The sequence below is a fragment of the Suncus etruscus genome, chromosome 16, assembly GCF_024139225.1.
Source record: "Suncus etruscus isolate mSunEtr1 chromosome 16, mSunEtr1.pri.cur, whole genome shotgun sequence".
In the NCBI taxonomy this organism is placed as follows: domain Eukaryota; kingdom Metazoa; phylum Chordata; class Mammalia; order Eulipotyphla; family Soricidae; genus Suncus; species Suncus etruscus.
In genome coordinates this window covers 34,828,710-34,849,674 of record NC_064863.1, presented here as the reverse complement: position 1 = coordinate 34,849,674, position 20,965 = coordinate 34,828,710, and the positions used below count along the sequence as shown (strand labels likewise).

General features: G+C 42.1%; 2 protein-coding genes across 4 annotated transcripts in view; one reads left to right on the top strand and one right to left on the bottom strand.

Moving 5' to 3' along the window:
• The window catches only part of APBB2 (amyloid beta precursor protein binding family B member 2), a 222,928-nt gene extending 214,462 nt beyond the window's left edge, over positions 1–8,466 (top strand). For all 3 annotated transcript variants that reach the window (XM_049790119.1, XM_049790120.1, XM_049790118.1), the window contains 2 exons: positions 1,116–1,295; positions 7,460–8,466. In XM_049790119.1, coding sequence (XP_049646076.1) covers positions 1,116–1,295; positions 7,460–7,627 — 348 coding nt within the window. In that variant the 3' untranslated portion in view covers positions 7,628–8,466. The remainder of the gene's footprint in view (positions 1–1,115; positions 1,296–7,459) is intronic.
• Positions 8,467–15,324: 6,858 nt separating this feature from the next.
• The window catches only part of NSUN7 (NOP2/Sun RNA methyltransferase family member 7), a 43,414-nt gene continuing 37,773 nt past the window's right edge, over positions 15,325–20,965 (bottom strand). The window contains exons 10-11 of the mRNA XM_049790209.1: positions 18,809–18,932; positions 15,325–16,003 (exon numbers count right to left, since the gene is read on the bottom strand). Coding sequence (XP_049646166.1) covers positions 15,383–16,003; positions 18,809–18,932 — 745 coding nt within the window. The 3' untranslated portion in view covers positions 15,325–15,382. The remainder of the gene's footprint in view (positions 16,004–18,808; positions 18,933–20,965) is intronic.

Genomic DNA, 20,965 nt, shown 5'->3' with positions numbered 1-20,965 from the left:
TTTTGTTTTTGCTTTACTTTCTTTTAGACAAAAACAGAATCCCTAGTGTGTGTTTGGCTTGGGAAGAGCAAGATGGAACAGGGAAAAGGGATCTTTTTGTGTGTGTGTGTGTGTGTGTGTGTGTGTGTGTGTGTGTGTGTGTGTGTGTGTGTGTGTGTGTGTGGATTTTGGGTCACACCCGATGGTGCTCAGGGGAAACTCCTGGCTCCATCTCAGAAATTACTCCTGGCAGGCACGGGGGACCATATGGGACGCCGGATTCGAACTGATGACCTTCTGCATGAAAGGCAAACGCCTTACCTCCATGCTATCTCTCCAGCCCCTTTTTTAAATTTTTATTGTGGTCCAAGTGAATGACAGTTCTTTCACAGTAATATTTGAGGCACATAGTGACAATGAGTGAGGGGCATTCCCACCACCAGTGTTGTCCTCCCTCCATCCCTGTTCCCAGCATGCATCCCACATCCCTCTTCTTTACTCCTGTAATGCTAGTACAACTGTTTCCCCTTATACAGCTTGTTGTAGATTTGGCATCCATTCTGTTGTCGTTGAGTTTGGATTTGGTATTCATGTCTATCAGTTTTTATTTGCAACAAATGAGCATATGACTCTCTGGTCTTGGTGCCATCCATTTGCATTTTAAAGGGGGAAAGGGATCTTATGCCTCCTTTTCTCACAACTCTGTGATTTATCATTGGGTTTGAGTCTGTGGAAACCCAACAGAGACCTTGTCCCAGCTCAAGCTGAGCGCACAGGCTAAGTTCCTTAGGGGACAAACATAGTCGAATCCACAGAGCCGACACCGTATGGCTCAGAGCAAGCAGTACCCCAATGACACATCAATTGTGGTCACAGTGTCTCCAGACACATTAGAAACTTGTAGTCTGGTCCACTCTGGTTCACTGTTGGGGAAAGGGTATCACACCTGGTGGCACTTAGGAAACTGGTGGTACTTAGATGGAAACCTCGCTCCAGCCACACTACCACAAGCCACATTCCCCAGCCAGCAGAAGGACCTTTGCATGCCTCTTCCTGCATGTCAATCCCCTGCTGGCTCGTGACTGGTGGTGTCCAGGCTGGACAGTGAACTATCCAGTGTCATCCATGTCTTACAGAGTGAAGAGGAAGTGTTGGTGGAGTGCCGCGTGCGGTTCCTGTCCTTCATGGGCGTTGGGAAGGACGCACACACCTTCGCCTTCATCATGGACACGGGGAACCAGCGCTTTGAGTGCCACGTCTTCTGGTGTGAGCCCAACGCCGGCAACGTATCGGAGGCAGTGCAGGCTGCCTGCATGGTGAGCAGTCATGGCTTCTAAGATGGGGGCATGCTTGGATCCTCACACCCTGCATTTGTTTTAGACGCAACGCAGGCGTTGTTCCTGGCTCAGAAGAACAGTATGTGTAAAGTACAGTTTTGTCAAGTAGCTTGTTTACACCTGTGGATGGAAGCAGTGGTTTGCCCTCCACCACCCTCCACAAAGAAGCAGGACCAGATGGGGCCCAGTTCTGTAGACAATGCAGTAACATAGTGTTTGATCTTCTGAAGCACACTGTCTCCTTATTTTTTGGTTGTTTTGTTTAGCTTTGGGGCCAGACACTGTAATTCTCAGATTATTCCTGACTGCACTCAGGAATTACTCCTAGCAGTGATAAAGGGACCATCTGGGATGACAGGGATCGAACCCAGCTTGATGAGATGCAAGGCGTCTTACCCGCTGTACTATTGTTCCAGCCCAGAGTCTCCTTTTGTGATCCCCACAGTGTTTCAGTGCATGATCAGAAAGTATTGATCCTGAATTGCAGTGTCCAGTTATGAGTGGGTGCTATTTTGAACCATCTTATAACTGTTTGTTTTTTTGTTTTTTGTTTTTTTTTGGGGGGGTGGGCCACACCCGTTTTATGCTCAGGGCTTACTCCTGGCTATGCGCTCAGAAATTGCCACTGGCTTGGGGGGACCATATGGGACGCCGGGGGATTGAACCTCAGTCCGTCCTACGCTAGCGCTTGCAAGGCAGACACCTTACCTCTAGCACCACCTTCCCGGCTCCTACTGTTTGTTTTTTAAATGCCATCTTAAAACTGTATTTTTAGTGCAGTGTTTGGGGCCAGGAGATAATAGGCGCCTGGCATATGCCCAACCCAGGTTTAACTCCCGGTATTGTTAAGCCAGTGCTTGACATAAACTCTTCAGAAATAGGAATAAGCAAAAGTAAAGAAAGTATATTAAAGCTCAGAGCTGAGGACCCCTGAGCCAGAGAGACTGAGAGCCCCAGCTTCCTTCATACACACATTATTTACCCTTCCTTATATAGGCTGGCAGAGACAAGTCCACATTCCTACCATATCTAAAGAAAAGCAGAAGCAACTGTAGTGGTTAGAACATTCTGACAAGCTTGTGACATCCATCATGTTTTCTTCTACTTTGGCAGTCTTATTTCTGGCGGGCTCTAAGCTTGGCCACTTAGCCAGGAATGTTCCTGTTCAAGGCAATTTTTGCAGGGCTGTGCTATCTCTCAGTACTCACTTCCCCCAACAGGAAGCCCCCAAAACTACCCCAGGGGTAGCAAGGGTGTCTCCTATACTGCAGAACCTGAGCTACACTATGCTCTCAGGCCCTTGTATTGAAGTCCTGGTTGGCCAGGAATGGCGGGGGTGAAGTGGGGTTGGTGGGGTGGTAGAACCTCCTGAGCTCTGCTTGACAGCCACCCTCCACCCCAAATTAGTATATCGGGATGGAGAGAAGCTTAAATATCTGGAGCTGTTGGCGTACTGGAGTCCAGGTTCCATCTCTGCCACCCCATGGTCCTCCACACAAACCCTTGAGCACCAACTGAGTAGCCAGAAGATGTTTTTATATGCAGAGTTCTCAATGGCTTTTCTCCATTGGCTTAAACACATTGATCTTGCCTATTTAATTTACTCTATATGCATAAACTCAATCCTTAAAACTCTTTTGTTAGTTCTGTTTTAAAACAGAGGTTTAGAAGACAGAATAGGCCCCAGGGCACAGAGGGAATGGGCTTGAGAACCTGTGTTAGCCCTAAGGCTCCTGGGTAATATAAGCCAGTGCTGTCTGTCTACACCAGGTGTGTGACTTGACACAAACACAAATACCAGGAAGGTCATCTGAACACCTGTCATTCCAGGCCCCGAGAGCATTCTAGCTCAAGTCCAGGAGCTATAGGAATGCATCAAGCCCTGTGGAACAAGGTACAGAGAGATGTTTGCTTGGTAGAACTTAAAGAAAGGCCACCTGGTCAGTATGCAGAAGGGACTGCTGTGTCATGCCCATGTTTGTCTCCAGCAAAGATAGCCATGCTGATATTGACTAGATCACAGCCAGGGCTAGCCCATGTGGGGCCCCAGTATCTGCCAAAGAGGCCACAGAAGAAAACCTTGTAAATGGCACGACTAAGGGATCAGCCTCCACAAGCAAAATGGAAGATGGCATGAAAGCACAAGGATAAAGGGGACCATGAGCCAGATAACTTGCCCTGATGAGATTTGGGGGACACTAGCATTAGGACATTGGTGAGAGGAGGGTAGGGGGACAGGGGATTATGCTGTTCTTGAAATGTTCCCCAAAGTAGTTGATGCTAATGAGGAGGAACAGGCGGGGAGGTACCTGGAAAGATCCAGGAAGGGTCAGGCAATAATAGCATATGTGCATTTGGGGAGTGTTTTCTGTTTGCTTGAAAAAAAATCAGTGTGGTGGGAGGTGGGTTGATATTTTTTTTTTCTGAAAAGGAGTGGTAGCTAGGCCAAACGAGTTTGGGCACTCCTACTCCAGAAATTGACCTGACTTGCAGCTAAGGAAGGCTCCCTGAATTCAAGCCCTGAGCTCCACTGAGCACGAGCCATCATGTGAAATCCGGGCCTGGCCAATTTCATATGCTATAAGTTATGGAGCAGAGGGAGTGGGAGGCACACACCAGATTTCTAAGTGTAAAAGCTCTATAAAAAAAAGTGTGTGGGGCTGGAGAGATAGTGTGGAGGTAAGGCGTTTGCCTTTCATGCAGAAGGTCGGTGGTTCAAATCCCAGTATCCCATATGGTCCCCTAAGCCTGCCAGGAGCGATTTCTGAGCATAGAGCAGGAGTAACCCCTGAGCACTGCCGGGTGTGACCCAAAAACCAAAAAAAAAAAAAAAAAAGTGTGCTGGTGAATGAAGAGATAGAGCACAGAGGTAAGTCATTTGCCTTATATATGGCTGAACTGGGTTACATACCCAGCATCCCACATAATTCCGAGCACTGCTGATGTAACCCAAAAATAAAAGGTGTGTGTTGGCTGAAGGACTAGTACAGGACTTATGCTTGACCTAGGTCAGTCCCCAGCAGCAAAAGGAACCAGAATGGCCAGATGTGGTCTTAGAGGCCCCTGACCACTGTCAGAGTGGCCCTGATGATCCCCAGAGTGGGTCAGCAATGCTGCACCTTCAGGCCTTTGTATTGAGACATCAGCCCATCTGGCTCAGTATTGATGAAGTGACAATCAGGGCCTGTGAACACCGCATGGGAGGCTCCAAAACTGTAAGCTGGCAGGTGCCAGATAGGTAGGACAGTGGATAAGGCATTTGCCTTGCATGTAGCTGACTCAGGTTTGATCCCTGGCACCTCATTAGGTCCATCGCTCCTCAGGTCTCACCAAGTGAGATCTGAGTACAGAGCCAGGAGTAAATGAGGAGCCCTTCTGGGTGGACCCCCTCCATTCCCCCATAGAAAGAGAAGTGGGTGGGCAGTGGTTTGAGGGGGGAACCAGCAAAAGAGCAGAAGTCTGAGGAAGATGGACTTAGTGGGGGTGAGGGTAGCTTATCTGTGAGAGCATGGTAGGGAAGTGACCCATCTGCACAGCTGAGGAAGCTGAACTAGCAACCTGGATTGCATTTGGGGGGGGGGGGGGCTGAACAGCCTGGTTTTGGATTTAGTTGCCTAACTGGATGAAATTAGTTTTGGTAAATGCCTAAAGATGCTATGTAGCCTATAATAGGTGCATTTCAGGAAGTAGAGGGGATGGCTCTGCTGTAAGGGGGAGGAGTGGATTTGGTTTTACATATGGTAGAAGCATAGCTAGATTGAAAGGGTGGAATGGACGATAGCAGCAGTATGGAAAGAAGAGATACAAATCATCTTTATCCAAAATGTCTACTGAAATGGGCATAAGGGAAGGAGAGAGGCATGGGGGATTGTCTCTCTCACACTCACACACATTGTCTCTCCTCTTTCTCTCTCTCTCTCTCTCTCTCTCTCTCTCTCTCTCTCTCTCTCTCTCTCTCTCACACACACACACACACACACACACACACACACACACACACACACACACTATTGGGACAAGGACTGCCTGGTGCTGGGGGTAGGAAAACCCCACAATAGGGTGTGGTTCAGGGGAGAGGAGAGACTGAGAAAAGAGTAGGAAATGGACATGTCTATCAAGCCCATGTGGAGAGGACTATTTATGTACTTTATGAAATTGAAAAGGACCCCCAAACAGATGGTGCTAGCCCTGAAATAAATGGCTTCCCGCCTTAATTATATATTACGTGTGCTGCTGACGATCAGATAATCAGCTTGATCACTAGTTTTCAGCTTGTTTTCTGATTTCAGCCACATTTTCCATCTTAGAAGCAATTTTCATTCATTTACTTATTATGTTAATTGTATTAGGGCAGCCAGCTCAAGTGGCTCCAATCCAGTAAGAAAGCATTCTGATAAATCCTCCTTTCATCAGGAGACTTGAAGGGAAAATGCCAGGACACTGATCAGAAGAGGAGTTGGTGGGAATGGGGGAAGCAAACCTTCCTTTACACTCTGATTTCTGCATTTCCGGCACAGGGCCAAGCATATATGCATAATTCTCCCCTTTGAAACATTGATGCATGAATCGGTTCTGTAGGAAATATCTGCAGTATTCACACACTGCTTTGGATTTCCTGAGTACTGAGTTAGGGTGCAGACATGTGAGGTATGCCTTATAAGCAGCAGGTATTTTGAAAAAATCTGAGCGTTCCTTCATGAACTGCACCGAGGCACACTTTGAGTTCTCACAGCACATGCAGAACTCATGTTACAAATCCCAGGCCTCACTCCCACAATGCCATGCATGCCTGTTTTCAAAATCAGCGTGTTTGTAGTTGTGGTTCAGAACAAGCAGCACCCACAGAGAATCTAGTGCAGAATCATTTTTCCTATGATTATGTTGAAAAGAGAGCTGACCTGAGGTTGTGGCAGAGGGTCATGCCATGGCTTAATGAGGAAACCTAGCAAACATGATGAAATTATGTCTTATGGGAGGCCAGGAATCCTATTTCATGACTATCCCTAGGAACTATTTGTATTTAAACCAATTAAAAAAAATAAGCCATGGGATTATTGTTTAAGTGTTTTACTGTGGGGCAGGGTTGGAGGTAGAGGTGGTAACATGAATTTTAATCATTTTAATTTTGCTTAATTATCTTTTCATTAACATACAAATAGGTGAATTGTCTTATATTTCTGAAGGCTAGAACCTGGGTGGTTTTGTTTTTGTTTTAGGGCCACTTCTGGCTATGTTCAGTTAAGAGTTTTTTACTCCTGGCTCCGTACTCAGGGATCACTCCTGGCAGGACCATGTCGGGTGCCTGGGATCAAACCTGGGTTGCCTGCATGAAAAGCAAGCACCTTCCTTAACTACTGTTCTGTCTCTCAGGTACTATCTCTACAGTATAACAGATAAGGCATTTGTACACAAGCAACCCAAGTTTGTTCCCAAGTATCCCATATGATCTCCCAAGCCCTGCCATGATTGATCCTCAAGCACAGAACCCGAAGTAAGCCCAGCTGGGAGTGTCCCAGAAAGAAACAGTTTCATTGGATTTAGAATTTCTGATGGAAAATGTGTTCTGAAATCTGAATACAGCATCTTATAGTGAAGCAGGAAATCAGAAAGGGTGCATGTGTGGTTGATCTGTGTGCTTGGGTTTCTACAAGCATTCCTTGACCTCTGTGTAAAGGTCCTCTATGTAAAGGCTGCTGTTCATTGACCCTTTTACCGCTGAATACATTGAGAGGCAGGGGTTTGGCTGGCTGCCTGGATCCAAGATTTCTACCTATGTTATAAAGCATCAGTTCCTCCATGCCTCTCAGGCTGGACTGTGCCTGACCCTGGTGCCCCAGGGACTCATACACTCTCTCAGGCCCTTTCCTTTTCATTCACTTGACTGGGAGAGGCATTTACTGATCACAGAGAACAGAGCAGAAGGTGGAGGTAGAGAAAAAAACAAGGTTGGCCGGACCCAGTGTTGAGTAAGATTCAACAACTTAGACATTAAGGTGGGGAGGAAGGGAGCTGAATCTTGGCTTCACATTTAGGAGCTAGGTCTTCTGTGGGGGGATCAGATTATGGGTGATGACTTAAAAAAATTGTTACACAAGAATGAGTGGTGATTGCTGATTGCCATCAACCATCTCTTGTCATTTCAGCTGCGGTACCAGAAGTGCCTGGTGGCCAGGCCACCATCGCAGAAAGTCCGCCCCCCTCCACCGCCTGCTGACTCTGTGACCAGAAGAGTCACAACCAATGTGAAACGTGGGGTCCTGTCCCTCATTGACACTTTGAAACAGAAACGCCCCGTCCCAGAGACACCCTAGCTACTGGTGATGGAGGTTTCCAGTGACACTCGCTGAAGGTTGGTCCGCAACACAGGAGAAGCTGAACTCTGCTTTGACCTTCCTATCTTGGCCAGTGTCTTCAGAGAATTTCTCCTTCTCCGGATCAGTGTTGGGACAAGCATGTTCTCTCGTCTTGCCACTGTTGCAAGGAGCATGACTACTTTCATTGCCGGTGATATTGTGAACAGTTGGGAGGTTGCTTACTGTAAATATCGTGAACACAAATTTCACAGGCCCAGGCTGAGGGGTGAAACAAGAGGGTGCACCTCCTACCTGAGAGCTGAAGCCAAACCCTCACAGTGTCCCTGACCTCTGAGGGGCTCTGTCACAAGCAAGTCCAAGCCCTACTGCACCTTGCCCCACTTCCAATACTACAGTCAGACAGCATACACCAGATATGCCAGTGAATTGTTGTGGGGGAGAAAAAATAGAATGACCAATTTGTCCAAGTGTTTCTGAAAATGGAACCTTTGGGTGAACAGAATCAGCCATTGGTATCAGGATGGAAACCAACTAGCTGCTCTCCGTGAGGTGCTCACAACACAGGGATGCTGTTTCATACTGCAGCTGTTTGTGGGACATTGATGCAAGTGTGACTTCAAAACAGAAATGTAGACTAAATTTGAGGGACTTTAAAACTGAATACACACAGAAAAAAAAATAAGCCTTTTGAGAGGATTTTCAAGTGGACAGTTAATGAGAGATATTTGCAACGATAATAGTGCATCTCCGATGGGACATATTTCAAACTTCTGCCTTATACTGTACAACGCAGCTAGAGAATTAACACTGCACATGGCCATTCTCCACACAAACAACATCTAAATGGAATTGTCCTTGTAAGCCATTCATCCTTGGTTCGCCCCACTTGGCCAGTATGCAATTTGGAGTTAAGGACATGCCATTTCTATTTTAGATCTCCATCACCATGGTATTTTGTTAATCTGCCTCCTAGGTGAACGTTCTGCCAGGGTTCTGCATTGAGCTTCATTTTACCCTAATTGCTTTTTGCCAAGAAAGCTGTCTATCCATCATGTACTATCCATGGCAACAAATTACACATGAACTGTCCTTGAATTTATGTCTGTATTATCAGAATTGGTTGAACTAGATATATATTTTGGGGGGGCCACACCCAGCAATGCTCAGGGGTTACTTCTGGCTCAGCACTTAAGAATTACTCCTGGTGGTGCTTGGAGGACCATATGGGAAGCTGGGGATTTAACCTGGGTTGGCCACATGCAAGGCAAGCGCCTTACCCACTATACTATCCCTGCGGCCCCTAAACTAGATATATTTTTCGATTTATATTTTTTCCATTTATTTTTAAGATTTAAAACTTTCTTATTCAGAGTGAAATATATACATAGGAATCACACACTTTCACCACTTCACCCAAGACCTATTTCTCACATTCCTCTATCCAGATAAGAAATGTAGCTGTAAGGATAGACAAATTTAGACACTGATTGACAATGCTGCTTTATAAAGAAGTGGCCAAGGAGAACATAATCTCATTTACTGTGTCATTGGCTTTTTCATGTCAGAATGAACTTTTTGCAGCAGCCAGGTATATAAATTAAATGCTAAATGTTTTTCCCATTGCTGTGTGTTGATCAAAAAGGTTTCCTCACTTATAGCACAATTTGAACCTGAGCAAGAAGGTACTCAGCATATCTGAGAAAGGGAATTACTATGCCCCATCTCCTAGCCTGAGAGCTCACTAAAGAGAAACCTGGCTTCCCTGCTCACAGTACTTTGCATGCTGGTAGGAATGCATCCTACCTAGTAGGAAGCATCTTTCCTGAGTGCACGGGACATGGCTAGTTACAGGAAATCTTAGATGTCCCCAGTTTCATAAGGAAACCTGTCCAAATTCCTTACACAATGATTTAGTAAGCCCGTTGCCTTTGTGCAGTCTGGAAAACTTTTCCTATAGCCTGAATGTTAAAGAGGACAGAGACCCAGGAACTTTCCTGTAGGCCATCACATTCCCTATAGAGATTCTTAACTCCAGGTACTTAGCCACCAGACAACAGGTACAACAGGGGGCCGATTCTGGAATCATTTACTGACATCCCGTGTTATGAACCCAAAAGATGCCACTTGAAGAGTGAGGTGTACTTCTGCCCAGCCTCTGTCCTGCTTGAAGTTCTGGATGTCATTGGAAATAATTCTAGCATTAAGAAAACCCTTCCTGTGCCTGTTGAAAGCCCTTCAAGTCATTGTAGTCTTGGTCTTGTGGTGACACATTTCTAATGTAATAAACTTCAAAATTCTGAAAAAGTCATCCACTTCAGAGTGGAAATCACTACCCCTGTTCCTTCTTCAAGGCCTTTGTTTATTTTTTTTCCAGGTCAAGAATACTGAGCTCGAATTAAGTAGCAAACTGACTTATATATGCAATTACAGGATGTAAGCACAGAAGTTAGCCATGTATGATCCTTTCCTGATTCTCTGCTTCACTAAAAGATGCTGTATTCAGATTTCAGAACACATTTAACACATTTCATTGACAACTCTAAATCCTATGAAATTGTTTATGGACCACTCCTGGCAGCTCAGGTCTTACTCCTGGATCTGTGCTTAATCACTTCTAGCTAGGCTTAAGGAACCATAGGAGGTACCTGGAATCCAGCTTGCCTACATGCAAGGCAGGAACCTTACCAACTGTACTATCAGTACTAGCTCTACAGTACAGCAGGTAAGGCACATGCCTTACACATGGGTGAGGTGGGTTCAACCTTCAAAATCCCACATGACCCACAAGCCCACTAAGAGTGTTCCCTGAAATAACTAAAACCTTCAGAAATAGAAGACAATCCACCAAACTGCAGATATTTTGTTTGGAAAACAGCTTTGCATACTAAAAAAAATTAATTCTGTGAAAGTAATTCTGTTAAACAGTATGTTCAGACACTTTCTGCCATGGCCAAAAAGTATGTATGAAAGTATGTGTCTCTGACAGAATGCCAATGTTTTACCTGATATTGTAGTGGCGCTTGGTTTATCTATGCATTCTTTATATCTGTGATTGGTAAACAGGCAGCCATGTTCACAATGCCTTGTATGTCTTATCATTTTTTAACTAACCTGTTAAATACAGCTTAAGATATTTTTATTTTATTTATTCTATTTTTACTGAAATATACTGCATTCTTGTGTTAATGTATTATCTTTGCTGGATATTATCTCACAATGTGTCCAGGTATAAGTAATCTCAGTGATCTATATATACATTGACTACAAAGTGGTTTTGTAATGATTTGTAGTCACATTTTTTATTGAACTATGTAGAAGAAATGGCAAAATGCTTAAAAGTTCTTTTTATTTTTAGAAGCAGCTAGATAAACACAGACTTTGCCACCTTATGTATGTGCTCCTTGGCAGCATCAAGGGGAATAGCCAACATGCCCGTGGCTATGAACTTGCCTTTGCAGATGTGAATCACTCAGTGTTTGATGCTTTACATCTTTGGTTTTAGATCCTTCATAGTACGTGATCTTGTCCAAAAGAACAGCACAATGCATGCTCTCTGGCTCCACCTGGCGAGCTCGCCCAGATCTAGTGAGGACCATTGGTTTTTGTTTTGTGTGTGTCCCACTTGAAGTGACACTGGGCTCGTTTCCATTAAAATAAGTTCTTGGTAATAGACTGTTGGCACTGCTATTTAAAAAAAAATAAGCGAAAGCCCCACTTATGGTTTTATAATTGTCAGTTATAGATGGATTTGTCCTGGGTCATCTTACAGAAAATAAGCTCTAAATCTTTCTTTTGTTTGATAGACATACTTTCATATACATTACAGAACAGGTCCAAAATTTCATGAACAAGAAAACAGTTGCCTCACCTGTAAGAGGACCATTTTACCAGTGACACCATTAGCTCCCTCACCTGCCAGGTTTATTCAGCCTAGTAACATGGTTCACACATGTGGTCCAGGCAGGAATGATTTATTTCAGCTGAGGGTCCCACTCATGTTGTGTCAGTGGAAGCACTCCCTGCCATCCAGAGCAGCGAATTTACTCCCCCCCCCAAAAAAAAAATTGGGTTTCTTTTTTTTTTTTTTTTTTGCCCCTTGTGCTGTCAACCTCTTTTATTCATTTAAGTGTAATCTGTTGTGAGAATAAAGTTAGCTGCGGAAAATGTTTGGCTCCTTTATCTGTTGCTTTAATCCTATTTCCAGGAATGAGAATATATGTCTCTGTGCCAGTCGTTTCCAATGTTTTCTTAAAACATTTTAGAAAACTCACTTTTCTAAGGTAAGACTTGATAAGTTATTTGCATATGTCTAGCCTAGTGCTAAATAAAAGTCTGAGAGATTTAAGTCCAGGGAGGCCAGCTGGCATTCTGAACAAGGAATTTAGTCATCAGCTCACGTCTTGTATTTCAGTCATCTTTCTAGTATGAAGGTAATCCTTCATTTCCTTCAGAACCTGGCATCAAGATTGATGAAAGATTAATGAAGAGATAGTGCATAGGGTAGAGCACTTGTGCAAAAGTGACCTGGGTTCGATCCCCAGTATCCCATATGGTCCCCAGAGTCCTACCATGAATAATACCTACACATAATATTGCAGGTATGGCCCAAAAATAATTTAAAGAAAGATTGCAGAAGAGTTGATGGGTATGAAATACGAATCAGGGGGCCGGGAAGGTGGCGCTGGAGATAAGGTGTCTGCCTTGTAAGCGCTACCAAGGAACGGACCGCGGTTCGATCCCCCGGCGTCCCATATGGTCCCCCCCCCCAAGCCAGGGGCGATTTCTGAGCACATAGCCAGGAGTAACCCCTGAGCGTCAAACGGGTGTGGCCCAAAAAAAAAAAAAAAAAAAAAAAAAAAAAAAGAAATACGAATCAGTTAGTTATGGTCTAGTTTAACTGTTAGACAAATGGAAAAAAATAGAATTTAATGTATATGCCATGCCATTTTTTTACTCCTCTTGCATTTCCTTTTATTCTCAAGAACCAAGACTACATTTTGGAAAATCACTTAAGATTTTGAATCTGAATATATTAATACCAGTTATTCTAAATTTACAGCACTTTTTGGGAAAAATTAGCATAATCAAATGTTTTTTACAAGAATTCTTGCATATTGCTTTACCAGTGGTCCTCAAACTATGGCCCGTGGGCCACATATTGTATTTGTATCTGTTTTGTTCCTTCATTGCAAAATAAGATATATGCAGTGTGCATAAGAATTCATTCATAAGTTTTGTTTTTACTATAGTCAGACCCTCCAATGGTCTGAGGGACAGTGACTGGCCCCCTGTTTAAAAAGTTTGAGGACCCCTGCTTTAAACTAAAGCATTTTACCTTTTTGATTCTATCATGTTGTTTTAATAAAGATCATGTTGATCACATCCTTTAGAAAATTCTCTAAGAAAATAGCAATTTAGGTTTTTTGTTTGTCTATTTTTAGGCCACACCTGGCAGTGCTCAGGGGATACTTCTGGCTCTGAGATCAGAAATTGCTCTGGCAGTCAGGGGGACTATATGAGATGCTGGAATCGAACGCAGGTCCATCCTGGGTTGGCCTCGTGAAAGGCAAATGCCCTACCACTGTGCTATCTCTTCGGCTGTCTCTTGCTTTTAACTGGAAAGGTCCATCTACTTCTAAGGAGAAAAATAATTTTGTGACAAATTGTATATGAGACAAAACTAGTGGCTACAATTGTAATATGTAACACTTCTGCCTGTAGAGATCAGAAATGCACCCCTCAGTCAGAATTATAACAGGGCAGCCTTCTTCTGTAACATCACCAAAGCTATCATCTCACACTTTCAGAAAAAGGAAACCTTTCGACCTGAGGCAGAAGGGAGAGGACAAGGAATCCTGTAATAAAATATCAGTGTTTTGGTGTTGGAGAAACAGTACAGGGTTGATAAGACTAGCCTGACACATGAGTGGTCCCAATTTGATCCATAATACTACATGCAGTCTCCCAAGCATGGTCAGGAGTGATCCTTAAGCACAAAGTCAGGAGAAAGCCCTGAGCACTGTCTAGTATGGCCTCCAAACACTTCCCTACCCAAAAAAAGAAGGCAATATCAGCACTTCATTTAACCAAGTCAAATTCAGCTGCACTTCTAAAATAATGAATTCATGAGCCAGAGTGGGAGAAAGGAGAGGAGCCTCAAAACTGGGGGGACAGGGTGTAGGAGTAGGGCAGGGCCACACCACAAAACAAAAATTTCTTTGGGAGTTAATAAAAGGCTGGCTCAAATGTCAAAATCTGTCACACTTTCTTCACTGAACATCTTTTTTTTGTTTTGTTTTGTTTTTTTGTTTTTGGGCCACACCCGGCATTGCTCAGGGGTTACTCCTGGCTGCCTGCTCAGAAATAGCTCCTGGAAGACACGGGGGACCATATGGGACACCGGAATTCGAACCAACCACCTTTGGTCCTGGATTGGCTGCTTGCAAGGCAAACGCCGCTGTGCTATCTCTCCGGGCCCTTCACTGAACATCTTAAGGATAAATTTAATCTTCAGCCAAAATAAAAATGTATTACTACTAAAATAAGATTTATCATTTTTATCTTAGAATAAACTATCAGCTGATAAAGACCTAAATATCCTGTTATAATCATATATCTGAATTGAATATTCAGAAATTTATAGAACACTCTTAGTGCACTGGATTCTAAAAACAGAACTTTAAATTTGAACTTTATAAAGTGTCTATGAACAATAGGATTTATAGTTGTAACTGATTTAATGGAAATTTATGTTGCCATGATCAATAAGTAATTAAAACTTGATGAATTGACACTTAATATTGTTAACATTGTGCTACAGGTATATTTTAATTATGCACCACAAATAATTTTCCAAAGTTTGATTACTGTGTGCCATTTTAAATAACTTATTTTTTCATTATTTCCCCTGATCTTTGAAAAGATTTTTATAGATATCTCCAACAACCGGTGTCACTTATTGTCCAACAGCTTTTTTGCTTCCTCCTCAAAATTACTACTGTTCAGATGGAAATTTCCTTACAGTCACTTTTAACAACAGCATTTGGCATGGCCAGAACAGAGAGCTGATTCCATACAATCTAACCAGGTTCCTGAAGCTCTTCCATGGAGAAAGTCTTCACTGGCCATGGGACTGTCTTGTGACAACTCATACCAGAAACTCTGGAACTTTCTATTTTCCCTCCTCATACTCAACCATAGTCACATCCCCAAATCTATCAACCCCATTCAACGAATATTTTTAACACCAGTCAGCCTTGGTTATGGCTGAAAATGTTAAAAAATAATGAATATAATAGATACTGAAGTTGGTGCAAGTAGCATTCTCACCCATCCATGCTTTCTTAAAAACTGTCTCACCAACAGTTTGTAACCAAGTCTGCTCAAAGGCAGACACAGGATCCCGTCAGAAAAAAAAAAAAAAAAAATGGCTACAGCTGTTTTATATAACACAAGTATCCTAAGTCCAGACTGAAAACAAGAGTGAAACAAGTTATCACAGCTGGTAAATCTACAGCTGTTCCTTTTAGAATAGATCAGCCTTGAACTGCTGGGGGGAAAAATCCCTGAAGTCTGCCATCCTTAATCACCTACATTATTGATTCTCACTTGTCTTAATTCTCTTGAAGGTGGCTACACCACATTTAGAAGATACCAAAGAACTAGAGGGATGAGTACCCTGTATAGGATTGTCTAGTCTTCAGAGACACCAGTTCTGAAAATAACTTGCCTTGTGTTATGGACACGAGACAGTCAAAGCCACGGCTGAGGCCTCTGGGGCTGAGAGGAGTGTACGTTTTCCTTTGGCTTTTCCCCCTTTTTGGCTGCGGGTGCTGTGGAGAGGTAGCCAGGTAAAGGATTCTTGGAACCAATCTTGGAACCACCCCAGTGATAGAAAAACCTCTGGCCTGAGAAATGAGGTTTGATACCAGGGTAACTCGAAAAGGGCAACATGACTGGAGGCAAAACAATCTCCACCCGCTTCAGTGGCATCACCCTGCCCGAGGGCCGGGATCGAGATATGAAGGGCTGCGGCCGAGGAGGCAGGTTCTTGATAACTACTGGCACAGAGGCAGGCTTGTGTTTCCGGGCCTGTGAGGATGGGATGGCCTGGCTGGTGGGTTTCTGTGGGAAAGCTTTGGCTGTCATTCTGTCTGGATGGCTCACACTTGGAACGCTTTCTCGGTGCAGGAACTCAGCAATTTTGGTTTGGATGTTAATATCAACATTGGGGGCTTTAGGCAATATCACTTTGCCTTTTTTCTTCTTCTTCTCCCGTTTTGAAGATTTACCCAACTCGATCCCTTCCAGAAGACCCTTTGCTGCAGCGCGAGCCAAAACGTCTTTCACGGACACCGTCTCTGATGGATCCCGCTACAATTAAAGTAGTAGTAACTGAATGTAGGAGCAGATGGCCACAACTGTCTACTATAAGAGCTTATCAAGGCTGCAGTGAACACCAAAGATAATTATACTAAAAATATGGTTTGAGGCTTTAGTCTCCAATATAGTCCATAGCCTATAAGCCTCAGCAAATGTTTTCCAAACTTAGGACTTCCTCCTTTGGTCCCCAGTGGAAACAAAAGAAAAATGAAGCACATATGTGGATGAAGATGGAGTACAACTTAACAAAGTAACTCAGAAAAGGAGTAAAGAGCAGGCACATAGGAAGACTCAGAAGAAATAGAAAGGTAAACGACTGGAGAGATAGTACAGTAGGTAGGGCATTTGCCTAGCATATGGCCAACCTGGGTTTGAGACCCAACATCCCATGTTTACCCCTGAGCCCTACCAGGAGTGATCCTGAGCACAGAGGCAGGAGTAAGCCCTGTTCAAATGGAATCTGCCTTAGCTACTATTTTATAACAACAGTGTTTGGCATGGCCAAACAACTCACAACTATACCACACTCAGTTACATAATGCATAACATTACAGCTGTACAAAACAGACTATGCAACACAAACTATACAACAGTACACAATACAGACCAATATAACACACAACTATACAATGTACAAGAGTACACAGCTACACAACTATACAGCACATCTACACAAAAAAAGCTATACAACATATAACACAACTACAAAATATAACACATACACAACATGACATAGCACAGGACTCACAATGCATAATTAAACACGCAATATGCGCATTCATGCAACAGTGCTCAGGGGACCATATATGGTTCTGGGAACCAAATCTAAGTTGGCTGAACACAAGGCAAGCACTGTAACCTCTTTATGAGATCCAGGGAATTTTGAGATTTATTGAATTTTGAGACTTATTTCAATATTTCAGATATTGAATATTTTAGATATTCAGATATTAAATATTTCAGATAATTGACAAAACATCCTCAATTTTTTTCTGTCTGAGAAAGTATTTTCCTTTATTTTTGAAAGTTAATATAGATTTTATGTTAAAGGTGGTCTTTATTTCCTCTATGCTTTAAATATTTCACATTCTGCTCATAATGCTGTGTTTCTGAAGTTAGATATAACACCTTTCTTTGCTCCTTTATGAACAAACTGTTTACCCCACTATTTTCAAGCTATTTCCTTTATCTTTGCTTTTCTGTAGCTTGAAATAATATGACTCTTTGTAAGGGATTTTGTTTGTTGATCATTCTTTTCAGAGTTCCCTAAGATTCCTGGATCTATTGTTTGGTGTCTGACATTAATTTGGGAGAAATTCTCAATAATTTTGATTTTCTCTGTTCCTCTCCTCTTCTGGCATCCCTATTACACATATAATTCACCTCTTGTAGTTGTTCTCATAGTTTTGGGATAGTCTCTGGGTTTTTCTTCAGTATTTTTTTCAGCTTTTTATTTTTTGAACATTTGTATGAAGATATTCTCAAACACAGAAATTCTTGTTTGTTTCTTTCTTTCTTTTTGGAATTATTCCCAGCTACACTCGGGGTTCTGTGCCTAGGGATTAGCTCTGGCACGGTTCTAGAGACCAGATGAGATGCCAGGATGGACGCTTGGAAGACTAATGCCCTACCCACTGTACTAATTTTTTGTCAACAATTCCCATTATATTAATATATTCTTTATTTTTGTTGCAGTATCTTTTTATCTCTATTTACTATGTTTTATCCATAAAATATCCATCTATTTTCCTATACTACTAATATGTTCTTGCATGCTTTGTACTTTTTCCATTAGTGCCAATGACATTTTAATCTTAATTATTTTAATTATCAGTGTGATACCTACAACATACCTGCCATATTTGACTGTGCCTCTAATCACCTGGCACTTCAAAATATGCTTTTTGTTTGTTAGTGTGCTTTATAACTGGTTTCTCAATAACTAAACATAGTGTACTGGGTAAAAGAAAATGTTATGAATGGGCCATTAGTAAACAAATTATTTTCTTAATTTCCTTTCCAGTTTGTTCATTATTAATATAAAGAAACACAGTTGGTTTTCCTTTATTGATCCTACATCTAACACCTTGATTATTGGAATTCAATGTTCAGCCTGAGATAATTCTGTTGCATAAAACATCCAGCTTGTGATAATTTCCTAATACAAGGACACAACTGGGTAAATGAGAGAATATCCAAACCTAAAGATCTTTAATCAAGTGTATCTACAAGATCCCTTTTTCCAAATAAAAAACACTTAGAGATTCCCAGGATTGGGATGTGGGTTTCTTTTACGTGTGTAAGCCATTTTTTAGCCTACCACGGTTGTTTTTATTTTCATTAAGTAAATGTAATTTCTAATTTATTTTGTTATATCTTCTTCATTATTGAAAAAACTCTTCTTTGATACTTGTACTTTGCTTTCTAGGTATCTGGTAACTCTGCAAATATAATTCTCTTAACTGATTTTTAGTTTCAATATAGTATAGTCTTAAGATATACTTTGGAGATGGAGAGATAGCACAGCATGTAGGGTGCTTCCCTTGCACATGGCTGAACCAAGTTTGATTCCCCAGAACCCCATATGGTCCCCTGAGCACCATCAGAAGTAATCCCTGAGCACAGATCTAAGAGTATGGCTGGATGTGCCTCCCCAAAATTAATAAAGGTATTTTGCAACAGAGATATTATTTTTCCTGCTTTTTTAGCTATGAGACAAGTATACTATTGTTTACAAAGTTTATAGGTTTCTTTCATAAAGTTCTTTTGTTCTTTAACTTCAAAACTTTTTCTTACCTCCCTTGTTAGAACAGAAAGAAAACATCCATTGGTCATTTCAGATGGTTCCATTCTGAAAAATTTATCAGTAGACAGTGTTATTTCCTTTAAGGAGCATAGTGGAAGGACAGGAGGACTAAGCCTGCAAGAGGTGGAAAAAATGGTTAATAGAACAGATCATCTGCCAATAGAGGAAGAAGGAAATGGCAACATTTTACCAACAGTATAAACAAAAATCTAAATAAGTATGAAAGACCAAAGTAGAACAAACTTGTTATAAATTCAGACTACTAAGATTTCATATAAACACTTAAGGTATTTGACTTCTTGCATGCTCTGTCTCTGAACTATGCCATGCACAGTGATACTTTAACACATTTTAAAATCTTCTAGTCATTAATGGTAACAAAAGGCTTCCACTGAATCAAGTAATCATGTATGGAAGTCATTCAAATAACCTTTATTTCCACATGTTGTCAAAACAAAAAAGGAATCACTTTCTTCTTTTGGTTACTTTTTGCACAATTATAACATAAAAATACAGCTCACTGGGGCAGGCCACAGCAGCAGTATAGTGGGTAGGGTATTTGCCTTGCAACATCTAACCAGGTTCAATCCTCAGTATCCCATATGGTTCCCCAAGCCTGCCAGGAGTAATTCCTGAACACAAAACCAGGAATAACCCTGAGCATCACCAACTCCCAGCCCCCCCCCAAATACAGATGATTGAGAATTTCATTATTTACAATAATTTTTGTTTGTTGTTTAGCCACCCTGGGTAGTACTTAAGGGCTTAACCCTGACTCTGTGCTCAAGGGTCACTCCTGACAATACTGTGGTGGGGGTGGGGAAATTATACATGATACAGGTAATTGAATCAGGGTAGGCCACATGCAAGGTACATGCAAGGCAGGTACCTTAACACTCTACTATACTTTACTATAGTATACTATACTAGTCTATCTGTTCAGCTTCCAAATCACTTTTAGAATATTAACAGTGCTTAAGAAATTACATTAAGGGGCTGGAGAGGTGGCGCTAGAGGTAAGGTGTCTGCCTTGCAAGCGCTAGCCAAGGAAGGACCGCGGTTTGATCCCCCAGCATCCTATATGGTCCCCCCAAGCCAGGAGCGACTTCTGAGCGCATAGCCAGGAGTAACCCCTGAGCATCAAACAGGTGTGGCCCAAAACAACAACAACAATAACAACAAAAGAAATTACATTAAAAAGACTCATAAATACAAAAACACCTATCTCTAATGTATCTAAAATAAGAGCTTGGATTTTATATATAATAATTCCTTATATAATAGTAAGTGATCATTTGTCGAGCCATGCATAGACATCTCCATTTAAGGGGAACTCAGAGCATCAGATGTAAACCTGGATTTCCCTGGCGCGGTGAACTGAGAACCGCCTAGGGTTCCTCAAAAGGTCTGCTGCGGATGTTTTTGCCCCTGCGTGGAGAGTTGAGGAATTCCCAAAGAGATATTTCTGAGATTCATGTTATGGTACTGGCATTATATTATTATTCAGCCTTAAAATCAATTCTCCCTTCTGCTGATATTTACAGGCAAAATATAGCCTTGATTAAAACCCCTCTCCTGAATAATATTTAGCACCAAAATCAAAGACAATATTTTTCTCTTTTTCAAAAATGTCCTTGCAGCCTCAGTTTCTGATATGCAAGGGCATAGTCAGAATGCAGATTCTGGGCTACTGGCTTTTCTCAAAAAATGGGAACTTCAGGTGGTGCAGGGCATAAGACATCAGCCTTGCATGCGCTAGCCTAGGACAAACCACGGTTTGATCCTCCACATCCCATATGGTCTTCCAAGCCAGGAGCTATTTCTGAGCGCATAGTCAGGAGTAACCACTGAGTGTCACTGGGTGTGACCCAAAGAACAAAACAATAAAAAAATAAAGGGAACTTCACCTTAGTATTGGTTTAGCTCTTCCTTTCACTTGACCTCTAAATAATAGAGCCCATTCCAGTGAAGATTGTATTCTTAGTTTTTTCTACTTCTTATTAATCCCTTATTTTGCATCTGAAGTTAGTTTGATAAGAGCTGCCTTAAGTTGTGGCCTTCTTCTTTGCAACTCAGAATTCTTACTGCTCACACGCATAGCTTAATGTATTGTTTACTGTTAAACTCTGCTTTGTAATTTAAACATT